Source organism: Pelophylax lessonae (assembly GCF_965119305.1).
Source record: "Pelophylax lessonae genome assembly, chromosome: 11".
Taxonomy (NCBI): Eukaryota; Metazoa; Chordata; class Amphibia; order Anura; family Ranidae; genus Pelophylax; species Pelophylax lessonae.
In genome coordinates, this window is record NC_138778.1 from 58749797 (window position 1) to 58766124 (window position 16328).

The 16328-nt window shown below is 42.9% G+C and overlaps 1 protein-coding gene across 1 annotated transcript in view; it reads left to right on the forward strand.

Moving 5' to 3' along the window:
* Window positions 1-16328, forward strand: part of SLC12A5 (solute carrier family 12 member 5) — a 148880-nt gene that overhangs the window by 74747 nt on the left and 57805 nt on the right. Inside the window, exons 5-8 of the mRNA XM_082272063.1 lie at window positions 5093-5147; window positions 6174-6304; window positions 7696-7937; window positions 15678-15889. Coding sequence (XP_082128189.1) covers window positions 5093-5147; window positions 6174-6304; window positions 7696-7937; window positions 15678-15889 — 640 coding nt within the window. The remainder of the gene's footprint in view (window positions 1-5092; window positions 5148-6173; window positions 6305-7695; window positions 7938-15677; window positions 15890-16328) is intronic.

Genomic DNA, 16328 nt, shown 5'->3' on the forward strand with positions numbered 1-16328 from the left:
GTGCCTACGTACAAAAACTTTGATTGCGCTACACATGCTACCTATCGCTGCACACACCAGAGTGAGAACAATAATTTGAGGGCCAATATTTCATGGTTAACTCTAAATTGATGACTTGTAAGAACAAAGGGCATCAATGTTTGACACAGGTGCACACAATTTTTAGGCTTGTCATGTTGGGTATCTATTTATTCGGCACAACCTTAACTTTTATGTTTCACAAAAAAAACAAAATGGATACTATATTGCGTTTCTGTGTAGGTAGGTGTGTACCGCGCTCAGGAAAAATTAAATAAATATTAACTGAAATATTGGTGAACTTAAATGCAGCTGTTCAAAATGGTAATGACCAAATCTGTTAAAGTGCAGTGCAAATACAGCGCAAAGATAAGTGAAAAAACTAATAACAATATTAAAATGTTTAAAATTTCTAGAATGCAGCTGTTCATAAATTGTGGTGACCCAAAATTCACAAATGCAAGAAAAATATATATCACAGCGCAAACAATAGTGAATCATGTATAATAATTAGGTAATTACGTTCTACTCAAAAACTCATAAAGTGCACCGTGCAATTATGTGCAAAAATGGGGCTGGAGTGTAGAAACCATGTGCGTTTCTGTGCCCTGAAATTAACTTTAGTTATTTCCACTGAAATTTTGCACTTGATAAACTGTTGCACCAATCGAGTGACACAAAAGATTGTAGCGACCACCAGTTTATTCCCCAGGGTCTCTGGCAGAGAAGGGGCTAAGCAGTTAATTATTCAGTTGGCTTTTGATGTACCACAGAAATATTTTAGGAAACAAAAACCATCTACTATGAGGGCACAGATAGCTTGTATGCAGTATGTGACCCTTGTAGGCCCCATCTACATTAGCATCAAAATGGGGAGCTTAGTGTTTGTCGGTGACCTGTCTGGGAGAAGATTTGTATTGAGCTAGATGGCTCAATAAATTGAAGCACTCAGATGTAGTCCTTGTTAATGTATATTGCTCCCTTGAGAAAACCCACCACCCAGGACACTGAATATAGAAGGCACCACCAGACCTAGATAAAAGCACCAGATTTACTTCTGCTCTCAAGGCCTGAGCGCCGGTTCACATAGGAGCGACGCTACTTTCAGGGGCGACCTCCGAGATCGCGGTGCGAGCAGCGCGCCGCGACCTCGGAGCGGCCGCCACGGACTTCATAACATTGAAGTCTATGACGGTTGCCTCCTGGTCGCCCCAAAGAAGCTCCGGACCCTTTTTCTAGGTCGGAGCGACTTGTGTCGCTTCTATTAGAACGGGTCCGCAGCTTTCCTATGGGAGGCGACCTGTGAGGCGACCAGGTCGCCTCACAGGTCGCCCTAGTGTGAACCGGGGCTTAGTGTAAACAGCCCTGGGCTTATTATAGAGGGGAGCAGTGATGTGACATTTCACATAGCAACAAGATTTCTTAGAGCAGCCAACTGAGGCTGAGCAAAGAGGACCTCTGATAGATTGCTATGAATCTGTGCACTTTGACATCTACCTTATATGTGTAAGATATTGGGCTGAGGTCACTAAGCAATGGCAATCATTATTTGCATACCTTTTAACTTTCTGAGATGAAAAAAATGGGGACACAAAGTATGAAGGCATATGGCAACTCTCCTACGACTCCAAATACATGGACATGATGATTAAATACACAAACTTGATTGGCTAAACCAACCAATGCAGTTCCTCACCTCTGCTTCTCCTTTATACTTTTCAAAAATAATTTAGAGGTTGGATAATAGGTGTAATATAAATGTGTCGGGTAAGACGCTGCTCAAATCCAACCTAGTTCTTTAGATGTGGATATGCCTGTATATGGCCTCAGCCAGCGCTGCTCCAGCCACGCCCCCTGGCATGTTTCGCCCCACCTACCAGGGCTTGGTTACAGAGATCAAATGAGGTAGGCGGGGCAAAACATGTCAGGGGGGCTGGCTGGAGCAGCGCTGGCTGAGGCCATACATAGCAATATACACATCTGAAGCTTTGGGTCTGTTTTGGTCTTACCCCACATATGTCCACACTTCTGAATTAGTGCCTGGCACCTGCTTACACTTTCTGAATACCAGTAGTGATGCCTGTTATCCTCTAGCTTTTAGCGGCGCTCTAAGTCTACACATGATCACAGGTGTAGTATTAGGCCGCATTCACAAGTGCAATTAGCGCCAAACACAGAATTTACAGCACAAATCAGCAGATTCCTGCTGCTTGTCCAAATGAATGTCAGGCTGACAGTGGCTGCATTTGTATGCAGCTGTCTACAGGTAATCACACATGGGCAGATGGATGAATTACCCTGAACGCAGACAGTTTACATCCAGGCGTGATCATCTATCCCTAACCGCAGGTAATCACTCCACATGCAATTATATGCGGACATATAATTATGAAGAGCGCGCACAAGCGCTTGATTTATTCTCCCTGGAGAGGAGACGCCTGAGAGGGGACATGATAGCGATTTACAAATACCTCAACAGTGATCTCAATATAGAAAAAAAAACAATTCAGTCGCAAGGAATTCATGAGGATACAATGCGATTAGAGGAGAAGCGATTTAACCTCAGGCTATGCAGGGGGTTCTTTATAGTAAGGGCTACAAGACTGTGGAATTCTCTACCACAAATGGTAGTAACTGCGGGGAGTATGGCTACTTTTAAAAGACTCCTAGACGTACATCTCAAGGATCAAAACATTCAGGGGTATGAGAGATGATTACGGCCACACACACCTACACAGGTTGAACTGGATGGACTATTGTCTTTATTCAACCTCAACTACTATGTAACTATGTATATGCAGTTACTTCCGGCCTGTCATTCATTTGTACAAGCAGCATGGTTGAGGCTGTGTCCATACACCTGTGATTCCTTATGATTCACGGTGCAGGAATGCACTGATTTATGCAACATGTCAATGGAGCTTTATACTTTTTGTGGTTAATTAGTACATTTATTTTAGAGATCTATACATAAGAAAGTGGGACCACTAAGGAGGAAAGAGGGACAAAAAAAGGGACAGCTCCTCCAAATGAGGTTGGATCTATGTGTTTGCCATCACGACCATTTTTTGTAGCCAACGATAGCTGAAAATAGCAGTCACGTGGCTGAAAATAATGATCGTTATAGCAAATCCGTTAAAGCTTAGTGGGTTGAGCCTATTGTTCCAATTACATTCTTAGAGGCATGACGTCACGTCCAATATTGCATCCTAATGTAAAGCTGCATTCTCCTTGTCTGATCTTGCTTCCCATCCCTTGACATCACATAACGAGTGCAATATCCCATTTTATGTGCCATTGTTTCCTCTCTTTATCCCATCCTCTATTCCTCATCTCACGTCATCAGTGCCTGACACGACTTTTTGTGACTACAGTTCATTTTTGTCTGTTTTGTGCACTTCATACGATATCAGATCATTTGACTTTCCATTGTGTGTTGTGTGGTCACACGATCAGTCCTCCCTCTGTACATGCTACATCTGACTGTGTACTGAATTGGGACATCACTGTAAGTGCTTTCTGTGCTTGATATAAAATCCAATTACTCACCGCACACCCGATTCAGCTGTATCCTCTAACATCTGCTGTGACTGACACAGTATCACATATTTTGACTGTCTGAATATCCTACAGCCACCCACGCTGTCTGATTAGTTAATCACTGGCTATTTCATGCTTCCGTAAAAAAAAAAAAACCATCATCCCAGTCTGTTTAATCTGTGCACTACTGACGGTTTTAGGCTTCTTTAATAAAGCTGCGCAATATACAAAGTGCAATAGCTTAGCAGCCATATTTGACCTACAGTCAGCAGTAAGAAGCATCTATCAGGCTATGTGATTGGTTGTAGGTTATTGTACTTGGCTTTGAGCCTTTTTTAAACAAGTCCAATTATCTTTCAGCTGTGCACTCCATCTGATATTACATCTTCCACCGCATTTGAAATCATACTCTCCCCCCCGATCGTATGCTGCATTTGATCTCATATCCTGTGAAAGTGCACTTTGTCAAATAAAGACAGGGCCTGGTGTGATATCAGACTGTCAAGACTATGAACTGCAAGTATTTCACCACAGTGGGCCAATCACATTCAGACTTTCTACACAGGTCATAGTACTGACGGTATGACGCACCAGGCCCCTAATGAGGGTGCACTGCAGTTCAGATCACATGGTCTGAGGTTGCACTGCATCTGATATTGCATCAATGGGCTTATTTAACAAGTCAGTGCAAAGAGCAATGTTAATGTGATCAAGTAGGTCACAACAACCAATCAGATTTCACTCTTCATCAGTTTAGAACTAGTACACATTGTAATTGGTTGCTGTGGGTTACTGCACATTGCACATTGCTGTTTGTCTTATTAAAGAGTCAATACACCCAAAACGGATAACTCAGTTATTAAAGGACCTTGGTGTTGGGTTGAATCCCCCCACTGGCTTCTTTTGGAGACTCTGTTGTTGAGTTTTCACTGCAGTCCTATGGAGAACTCCTCCAGGTGCATTTTTTATAGTTAAAACAATTCCAGATTCTACAGCTAATTGGAGATGCCCATGGCAATTGTAGTGATAGGCGTTTAGAAACAATGATCTCTTTGCCAGAGTCTCCGAGCAATATAAGAAGCCAGTGGGTATTCAGCTACCTAGGGTCCAACCATAACAGCTATGTCACAGCTATGTCACTTTTGGGTGAGTTGACCCTTTACATAAGCTGGCTGTGTGCACAACATCTCAGGTCATGTTGTCTAAGAGGGTGTTGCATCTCGGGCAATTTTAGTTTGAGTGTGAACTGCATCTAGTATCACATCCTCTTATTGTGCACTGCATTTGATACCATTTTCTCCCACTGTGCACTGCACCAAAAAACCCCTCCACATTACACTGCGTCTGACATCTTCACCCTACCACGCACTGTACCTGAGACAAATTCTTTTCATTGGTGCACTGCTTCTTTTATCCTCCCATGATGCATTGCGTCTCATGTCTCCCCCCTTATTATGCACTGCTCCTGTCATCATCTCCCTTCCATTATGCGTTGGGTACAGGCTCATGGCGCCTACCTGTGTTTGCTCTGCAGACCATGCTGACTGCTATCTCAATGAGCGCCATCGCTACCAATGGAGTTGTGCCAGGTAGGGGGAATTTCAGAGATGGACAATAAATGGGAGATGCAGTGCGTGGGAGGGATTGGGGGTGGGGGTACACAGTACTGCTGGATGCAGAAGCAGTGTGTGTGGGGGTGTTGGAGACTTTATATTCGATGCAGACGCTTTGTATCAATCAGATTAAGGCTACGTGCACACAGGTGCTTGTCCTGTGGTTCCTCTCTGATGGAGCATAGCGTCTACGCTCTGCCAACTTTTTACATTATGATAGTTCTTTGGCCTTGCATTTATCTTAAAAGTCAGTTACTCCTTTATTCTTGTCTGCTTAAGCTGGGTTTATTTCCACCGAATGGTGATAATATTAAACATAGCTGAGTTAGAGGGGAAGCACATGGCATAGGCCTATGTCCACAAGCGCTATCCATACCTACAGGGGTATAGCTGCTGATGGAGTTATGTATTTATTAATTAAAGGAATTCACCACTTTAACCAAAAGCAGACCTCTGCTAGATACCTCCAACCTAATAACATGGAGGGGTCACTATATTCCTTGCCCAGTTTACATTCCCTTGGTGGACTAAGTTTGCCCTTTCAGATATGCAGTAATGTGGCTGTTATGTTATGTGAAAGGATGTGCTGCAGTGCTGTTTATCACCTGTAGTGTTGCTGCAGGTAACAACTTGGGTCAGGGCTCCTGGGATGTGTAGAAGGCAGAGATATATACTGTATATATTGCTTAGCTTTTTTATATACAATTGAGGAAACCCTCTATGATGTCTACAGCACAATAGTAATTGATGTAGCAATATGTCTTAAGGTACTAGCGTAGAAAGTGTTATTTCTAATATTTTGTGTTATAATGTAGAATAGTGGTAGAGTATTCAAAACAGAAGCCTCATACTTTTAAAGAACAGCAGTACCTGGGTGCAGTGCTATTAGAATGCAGTGCATTGATAATTACTGCAGTGGTATGAGGTGTGCTGCTGTGATAAATTGTAGTGTTATACCTATGTTCTTCAGTATGTGTACCTGAGACTCTTGTCTATCTGTAGCCGGAGGTTCATATTACATGATTTCTCGCTCGCTGGGCCCGGAGTTTGGAGGTGCTGTGGGTCTGTGCTTTTACCTGGGAACCACATTTGCTGGAGCCATGTACATCCTGGGAACCATTGAGATCCTCCTGGTGAGTAACAGCTAAAATAAGTCCCTGTTTTGAGTCCTATCCTCAGACATCTCCTATTGATTATGAAAGCAGTTCTTGTCTATCTCTAATTGGGCATGTTGGGGGGATTTTTGGATACAGGAAAGGGCAATCTATCACAGTGGTATGCAAATAGTGTCCAGAAATCTTGGTTAATAATTTCATTGTGACATTCATGGTCACAGTTACAGCACAGGGAGACAAGTGGCACTTTTCCACTGCAAGTACCAGCTCGGCTCTACTCGGCCCTGCTTGGCCCGGTTTGCTTTTCGACTGCTGGTACCGCATGGTATGGTGTTGGAACGGCTCGGTACGGTACGGTATGGTTTGCTTTTCCACTAAAGTAGTACTAAAATTAAGTGGGTGGGATAACAACGGGGTGGTGGGATTCTCTGACCAATCAGTGGCTAGTAGTGACTGCATGCAAAGGATTGTGGGATATGGTACCGGGTATGGTACCTCTTGGAACCACAATCGAGTAGGTACTGTTTTTGAGAACCGTACCGTTCGGTTCCATGCAGTGGAAAAGCGCCGCCGTACCGTACCGAACCGTTCCTACACCATACCATGTGCTACCAGCAGTGGAAAAGCACAAAAGCGAGCCGAACCGTTCGTTTCCATGCATTGGAAAAGCGCCATTGCACAACCATTGATGGCTCCCATTTGATAAGGATTAACAACAATGAAGTGCTGCAAAAACACTGTAGGTCTCAATTTATTTAGCTTTGATACATGGTAGTGCTTGATTTTGGGAAAGGAACTGGGTAGGCAATCCTTGCATAGAATGGCCCCAAGTTTTTGGCAAAGACAAAGTGAGTATGGGTTTTAAGGGTTATTGGTTATGGGGTGGCTTAAGGTTGGTGTCGGGGGGTTATGTTTATGTTTAGCTATAGGATTAAAGCAACCCAGCCAGTTGCCTAAAAATTCCCAATGCTAGTTCTATGCAGTAGAAGGGCTTTGATACTTACTGATGGCCAGTGTCATCTACTTTCCCCTAGTTCAAACACTGTAGCCTCCATCATACTCTTCTGCCTTCAGTACTTCCAGGAATGTTGGATGCCTGTGTCCCCTGCCACACACTACAGTTTCATCATCTGACCCCCTATGTCCCTCTTGTAGTAATGTAGAGGTCATGGAGATGTTGAATGCTAGAAGTCTGGTGGAGGCTGTAGTGCTGGAAAAAAAAAACAAAGGTAGGATACACGGGCTGCTGGAGAGGCGAGTTTATTAGTTGATCTGTTGCAGGGAAATGTCATTTGGATATTTTTAGTGCCTGACATGGTCAATTGGAGGTGGAATTGAAGTATGTATTGTGGAGGATGGGCACTAGCCACAGTGTAAATCTGATCAATCTCTTTTTTTATTTTTACCAGACGTATCTCTTTCCTGGTATGGCCATCTTTAAAGCTCAAGAAGCCAGTGAAGAAGCTGCTGCCCTCCTGAATAACATGCGTGTATATGGCACATGTGTACTTACCTGCATGGCCATCGTAGTCTTTGTGGGAGTGAAATATGTCAACAAGTTTGCTCTTGTGTTCCTGGGCTGTGTGATCCTCTCCATTCTGGCCATTTACGCTGGGGTCATTAAGTCTGCATTTGACCCACCAGATTTTCCGTAAGTTTATATTTGAATTTTCAGATGGGATTCCCAGACTCCAGCTTTTCATTGACAATGAGGTGCCTTGAATCAATGTATAAGGAAAGTAAAGGCTTTTTTTCCCAACAACTGTCAATCAAATTCCAAGTGTCCCACAGTTTGGAACATGTATTAAAACCACTAATTGGTTACTCGAGGTTACATCTTCACATTTCCATGTCAAGATTTTCATATACAAGGCCTGTTGTGTAAAAAAGAGCCATGGTACTTTAGTATCTCAGCTGTCTTTAATCTTTTTTTTATCTATCCTTGTCCTGTGCTCAGTGTGACAACCCAATCCTGCTTTCAGTGTGACAGCCCAGTTCCACTCTTTACTAGGGTACAGACTATAGGAAAATCGGAAGAAAAATTCTGTATGAGGCATGATCATTCAATTTTTGTGTAGTGTGTACAAAACTTTCAACATCAGATTCAGATTTTCCAAACGAAAATTTCCAAAGAGACAAACTCCACAATTTTTCTAATATGTAAACAGAATTAACGATTTTCATTCAATGTGTACTGTTTTTGTATGGTTTTCATACGAGAAAAATCAGATACAAAAGACTGTGCATTACCTGCGCAATCCTTTGTGGTACGGGAATTTTCGTACATTATTTCCATCCTTGGTTTCAACTTGCTGTAAAACATAGAGGAACACCGGATGATCGTTCGCCCGATTTTCTTATAGTGTGTACCCACCTTTAGTGTGACAGCCCAACCCTGATTTCATAGTTACAACCCAGTTCTGTTCTCAGTGTGACAGCCCAACCTTGCTCTTATTGTGACAGCCCAGACCCACTCGTAGTGTGATAGCCCAACCCTGATCTCATTGGTTCAGCCCAGCCCTGCTCTCAATGTGATAATCCAATCTTTCTTTCAATGTGACAGCCCAGACCTGCCCTCATTGTTACAGCCCAGTCCTGCCCTCATTGTGACAGCCCAGACCCACTCGTAGTGTGATAGCCCAACCCTGATCTCATTGACACAGCCCAGCCCTGCTCTCAATGTGATAATCCAATCTTTCTTTCAATGTGACAGCCCAGTCCTGCTCTCAGTGTGACAGCCCAGACCTGCCCTCATTGTTATAGCCCAGTCCTGCTCTCAGCATTACAGCCCAGTCCCACCTGCAGTGTGACAGCCCAGTTCTGCCCTCAGTGTGACAGCCCAGTCCTGCTCTCAGTGTGACAGCCCAGTTCTGCCCTCAGTGTGACAGCCCAGACCTGCCCTCATTGTTACAGCCCAGTCCCGCTCGTAGCGTGACAGCCCAGTCCCACCTACAGTGTGACAGCCCAGTCCTGTTCTCAGTGTGACAGCCCAGTCACACTGAGCAAGTCCTGTGCTCAGTGTGACAATCCAATCATGTGTGTAGTATGACAACTCAGTCCTACTCTCAGTGTAACAACCCAGTCCTACCCTCAGTGTGACAGCCTAGTCCCGCTCTCAGTCTGACAGCCTAGTCCCACTCTCAGTGTGACAGCCCATTCCTGATCTCAATGTGACAGCCCAGTCCTGCTCTCAGTGTGACACCCCAGTCCTGCTCTCAGTGTGACAGCCCAGTCCTGCTCTCAGTGTGACAGCCCAGGCCTGCTCTCAGTGTGACAGCCCAGTCCTGCTCTCAGTGTGACAGCCCAGTCCTGATTTCAATGTAACAACTCAGTTATGCTTGCAATGTGACATCCTAGTCATGGTCTCAGTGTGACAGCCCAGTCCAACTCTCATTGTGACAGCCCAGACCCACTCTTAGTGTGACAGCCTAACCCTGATATCATTGTGACAACCAAGTCCTGCTCTCAGTGTGACAGTCCAGTCCTGCTCTCAGTTTGACAACCCAGTCCTGCGCTCAGTGTGACATTCCAGTCCTGCTCCCAGTTTGACAACCTAGTCCTTTCAGTGGGGCAGCCCAGTCCTGCTCTCAGTGTGACAGCCCAGTCCTGCTCTCAGGGTGACAGCCCAGTCCTGCTCATAGTGTGACAGCCCAGTCCTGCTCATAGTGTGACAGCCCAGTCCTGCTTCCAGTGTGACAGCCCAGTCCCGCTCCCAGTGTGACAGCCTAGTCTCGCTCCCAGTGTGACAGCCCAGTTCCGCTCCCAGTGTGAAAACCCATTCCTGTTCTTATTGTGACGAATTATAAACTAATTTTATTTCCAGGTGAAAGAACAAATTTTGGTTGCAAAAGTGTTAATTGGCTCTTTTAAAACATGTTTATTATGAGTAAATCACACTCGTGTAACGCATCACAACATCCCCCCCCCCCCAGTTTGGTTTTCCATGCAGTCCTCCATTATGTAATTCACCTTTTTGTCTCAATAGGACAGTTATCAGTCTTTGTCATTGTTTTACCATTTTGTGATTGTGTATCCATGAGGACAATCGGTTGAGTCAAGCGGTCAAAAAACAATAAGGACAAGAGGCATTTTGACATCTGCTCTATAAAAAAAAAAGCTGCCCGGGCAGGATTCTCACTTCTAGAGATAGCTAGCCTAGAAACAAAGATGCATGCAGTTGCTTGGAGAAACTGTTTAAATTAAAAGAAAAAAAAAAAAAAAAACAACTGAGATTCTCACGCTTCCCATTCTGTAAGATATCAGTAACTATACCCAGAGGCAGAATGATTCTTGCTCTGTTCTTTAGCGTGGAGTGGCAGACTGCCACAAAGATCAAACTGTTTTTCTGTGCCCACAAGAAGCCTAATGCATTTCCCTAGGAGAGTATCAGAACTTTTGTGCACAATTATGATTAAAGTAATTGGATTTGTTTGTAGTTTCTATTTTAAGGGAAGCAGATGTCTTCCTTGGTGCAAGGTCTGACATAATTACTTAATATATGCAAAAATTGTACTGAAGACAACACTAAGTAGCAGGATATCGCCCAGGAAATTGCAGCGCTAAACAGTCTGTTGTTAACTCCTGGGTGGGAAGTCAAGATAGAAAGGTGATAAAAGACATAATAACACCACCATTATCACAAGCGGAACTGGTTGTCCTTTATATCCTAGAATAAGACATATTTGTCTGGGGTATATATGGGTAGCCTGTAATGAGATATTACATTGTCCATTCAAAACCACCATTATTGTGTTAATAATTAATTTCTTACTCTATTGAGTATATTAATCTTTGCACTCTCTAGGGAATTCATAAATTATGTATATAATGCTGGTTAATGTGGAGTCAACCTGCATGGCTAAAATTTGTCCTCTCGTTCACAGATGCTTATTTAGTGCAGCAGTGCAAAGAGAGATTTTGCATTGCAATCCATAGCAACCATCCTTGACAACCATCTTTTATTGGTTACGAGAGGGATGAAAGATGACTGCTGTGATTACCACACTTAAGCTTTGCATTAATAAATAAAGGATTTCATGCTAGTGGAAAAAAAATCCCATGCTTGTTTTTTAAGTTGCAAGAATATTCTGGATTTAAAGAGACCCTGTCACAACTTGGTACTCATTAACCACTTCCATAGCGCGCGATTTCTGACACAACGCTCCTACATGTAAAAATCATAATTTTTTTGCTAGAAAATTACCCGGAACCCCCAAACATTATATATTCTTTTTTTTTTTTTAGCAGAGACCCTAGGGCACCTTTTTACGTCACACGGTATCTGCGCAGAGATTTTTCAAACGCATTTTTTTTTGGGGGAAAAAAACAGTTTTATAAATTAAAAAAAAACACCAAAGTTTGCCCAATTTTTTTGTATAATGTTAAAGATGATGTTACGCCGAGTAAAAAGATACCTAACATGTCACGCTTTAAAATCGCACACACTCATGAAATTACGCCAAACTTCGGTACTTAAAAATCTCTATAGGAGACGCTTTAAACATTTTTTCTGGTTACCAGTTTAGAGTTACAATGGAGGTCTTGGGCTAGAATTGTTGCTCTTGCTCTAACATTTGCAGCGATACCTCACATATAAGGCTTGAACGCCGTTTACATATGTGGTCGCATCAAACGCATGCATTTGTTTCCGCGTGCAAGCACGCGGGGAAAGGGGGGAATTATTTTTTTTGTCTATTTTTATTTTTTTATACTTTCCCTTTAATTTATTTTTTTTTTTTTGGATCACTTTTATTCCTATTACAAGGAATGTAAACATCCCTTGTAGAAGTAATAATGAATGACAGGTCCTCTTTATGGGGAGATCTGGGGTCAATAAGACCTCAGATTTCTCCTACAGGCTAGAAAGCCTGAAATTAAAAAACAAAAAAAAAAAAAGGATCTCAGCTATTCAGCTGAGATCAGTGCAGTTTTAAAAACTGCCAGGATGGGTGTGACGTCATCACGTCGCGCCTGTGACATCATCACGTCACGCCCGGGCCTCCGAGAGTCCTAGAGACTTGCAAGGACCATCTGGTCCTCTCAGTCTCTGTGATGACACTTCCGCCGCTGGCTGATTCCTTCTCCGGTTCGCCGATCGTACGGGCGAGCCGTTTGAAGCACCGGAGACCTGTAAGAACGATCAAGCGGCTGAACAGCCACTATGATTGTTCTTATGGTGAAGGGAATCGCTGGCTGAAAAAATGATATCTGAATGGTGCCTGAAGCTGTACCCATCATTCAGATATCCCCACTCAAAGCCCAGGACACCATCATATGACGTCCAGTGGTAAGGAAGCAGTTAAATGAGAGGCAGGGAGTTTGTCCCAACCAGGAGTGGTATTCTGTATGTGTTGCAACTCAACCGAAAAATTACCCACAGCCCCCCTTCCTCACTGACCTCTATGCCAACCAGGAATTTCAACAGCATAAGAAAAACTCTTAAATTATCATCCCTCAAAACCCCAGCATAGAAAGCCTGCTGTCAGGAAGCATCTCATTTAGGTACACTCCTAAGTTTAAATAGGGCCGTATGTTCAAATTGAAACACATTTCAAGGGAAAAAAACAAAACAAATGCAGTATATCTCTGCAATATCTTTGTACATACCTAAAGTAAGATTTTATTCCACACATGTAATATGTGCAAAAGTCAACATGTTTTGGGGGCCACACATCGCCCCCTTCATTAGGGCTTAAAAGGGTTGTAACCCTTACATGTACACAGTAAAGTGACTAGCCTCAAGTGATAAACAGGGATGAAACAAATCTCTGCAGTTATCTACAGTCTTCTTTTCTCTACATCCATTCAAAGTCCAGAATTTATAAAGTTTGTCTGAGCTGTCAAAAAAAGGGGAAAGAGAGCTGAAATGACATACTGCACAGCTCAGTGAGGAGAGCTCTGAGAGCTGATTGGAGGGAAGGGACACACCCTCCTTCGCAAAGCACACAGGAAGAGAGCTGAGGCTGTCACTCACAGGCTGTGTACTGGAGATCCCTCCCCTCACCTTTTTTCTTTTGTTGTCAGGAATACTTGTCAGAGGTGACTCATGCAAATAGCAGAGGAAAGGGGCAGCAGACAGAAATAATACTTAGTGCTCTGGATTAAGACAAGTACACACTATAGAGCAGTGATGGCGAACCTTGGCACCCCAGATGTTTTGGAACTACATTTGCCATGATGATCATGCACTCTGCAGTGGAGTTGAGCATCATGGGAAATGTAGTTCCAAAACATATGGGCTGCCAAGGTCCGCCATCACTGCTATAGAGGGATAGGCTTTGTTCACATTTCATTTCTGAGGTTTACAACCACTTTAGGGAAATATGATAGGTAATGTAATTAATAATCTGGATATCTGAAAGAACTCAGTAACTTTCGTCAGCTGGTATGGGCTACCTAGGCTAGCACCTTAAGGCTGGATTCACACTATTGCAAATTGGATGCGAGTTTCCCCACATCCAATTCGCATGTCAGGAGACTGCGACTGCTCTCTATGAAGCCGGTTCATATATCCCTGGAGTGACTCCGGTGCGAATTGCACAGGAGTCCTGTTTGTCTTCTGGTCTGTTGCAGTCCCGAATTCAGCGAAAAATTGGGACTGAAATCTAACCTGAAAAGGTGAACAGGGACGCACCGGACCCTGCCGCCACTTCGTGTGGCAGTGTGAATGCAGCCTAAAGCAGAAGTATAGGCAAAACTTTTTTTTTTCCATTTTTGGCTAGAGTAAGGAAGGGTTATAAAACCCTGTCACATTTTTTTTTCGCCATCAGTGCCCTATTGTGGAGATTTCCCTTCACTTCCCGTTCCATAGCCAAACAGGCAGTGAGAGGAAAGCCCTTCAAATGAAGTGAATTCCATGGGGACCCCTAGATCACCAGAACTAGTGTCCATATTGGAAGGTTTTCTGGGCACAACCCAATAGTTGGGATTTTCTTTTACTTTCATGTTCAATGATAAAGGACAAATAGAGAGGGTGAATCTCCCTGATAGGGGCACAGACAGCAATAAAGACTGACAGGTGTTCTAATCCCTCTCCGCTCTACCCAAAACTAAAAAAAAATAATTTGCCTTTAATTATACTTTAACCGCTTTACGACCGCCCGCCGCAGTTATACTGTGGCAGGTAGCCGCTCCTGCGCAAACCGCCATAGGTATACATCGGTCACGCGCAGGGAGCTAGGGGGCGAGTGAGCGCCGCTGGCGGCACACTCCCGCCCCGCTCATCAGGGGGGAAACCGATGCAGTGGACAGGTAGCTTCGATTGCCGCCTGACACCCACTATCGTTCCCCGCTGAGAGAGGAGGATGGGCAGCTGTTGTAAACACAGCTGTTATGGGGGAAGGGGGTTGGGACTTTAAATGAGACTCCTGACCACCGGAGTCTCCATCCCTGTTTGCATGAAAGCAAGAAAATAAAAGCAAAGTTGGGACTTTGAATGAGGTGGGACCAGACCATAATAGATATATATGTAATGAAAGGGACACAGCTGACCGTTCTTCTCCCTGGAATGATCATAGAGCGCCTGTGAACCTTCTATATAGGATCACATGTATGATGTCTCTATGGTCATTTCACAAGCCACGCCCCCCCACAGTTAGAATCACTCCCCTAGGCTCACATTTAACCCCTTGATCACCCACAATGTTAACCCCTTCCCTGGCAGTGTCATTATTACAGTAACTACTACTACTATTACTACTGTAGTAATGTCACTGGTCTCCCCAAAAGTGTCAAAAATGTCAGTCAGGGGTCCGATCTGTCCGCCGCAGATCGCCACCATTACTAGTAAAAAAAAAAAAAAAAAAAAAAAAATCAATAAAAATGACATAAATCTTTCCCGTAGTTAGTAGACGCGATAACATTTGCGCAAACCAATCAAAATACGCTTATTGCGATTTTTGTTACCAAAAATATGTAGCAGAAAACAAATTGGCCTAAAATGTTAAAAAATTTTGATTTTTACATTTTTTTTTTTGGGGAATGTTATATAGCAGAAAGGGAAAATATTGTTTTTTTTTTTTTTTCAGAATTGTCGCTCTTTTTTTGTTTATAGCGCAAAAAATAAAAATCGCACAGGAAATCAAATACCACCAAAAGAAAGCTCTATTTGTGGGGAAAAAAAGACATCTATTTTATTTAGATACAGTGTCGCACGACTGCGCAATTGTCTGTTAAAGTAACGCAGTGGCGAATCGCAAAATATGGCCTGGTCATGAAGGAGGCAAATCCTTCCGGTCCAGAAGTAGTTAAGCAATAATTCTAGCTCTTAGCGCATAATATTAAAAGAAAAATGTCATGCTGTAGACGATAATGCTCTTCAACTTTTTCATACTTCACCCTTGTGTTATCAGTTATGCCCTACTTAATACAAGGTCTTGTGTGCATTTTCCAGAATCTGTATCCTTGGCAATCGCACTTTATCCAGGAAAGGTTTTGATATCTGTGCTAAGTTTATTGACACCGGAAACGAGACTGTCACCAGCAAGTTGTGGGCTCTTTTCTGCTCCTCGCCATTCTTGAATGCCACGTGTGACCTGTACTTCTCCCAAAACAATGTGACGGAGGTTCAAGGCATCCCAGGAGTTGCCAGTGGCCTAATTCAAGGTAAAAATTCACAGACTTTGGGAATGTCTTGACAATGATAAATTGATAGTTTTGATCATTGTTATGAAATAAGGAGACATAATGAGCAAAAAATAATTTAAGAAACACTAGTGTTCATTAATGTAGATGTAATCTTGTGAGCTGCTATGTATTTGCTAATTAGACCAATGAAAAAATAGTGCATTGCTCGAACCCACCACACTCATATATGTGCATTATCAATATCTATAACCAATAAGTGCCGCGCTACACAATATATTGTGAACATATCTAACATTGTAAAGCTCTGTGCAAACTGTTGGTGCTATATAAATCCTATATTATAATAATAGTAATAATAATATCATATTGCTAAAAAAAGAAAAAAAATCAAAAACAATACCAAAATATATAATGTAATATATGATAGTCCGTAAAAGTCCCATTAATCCATCAATAT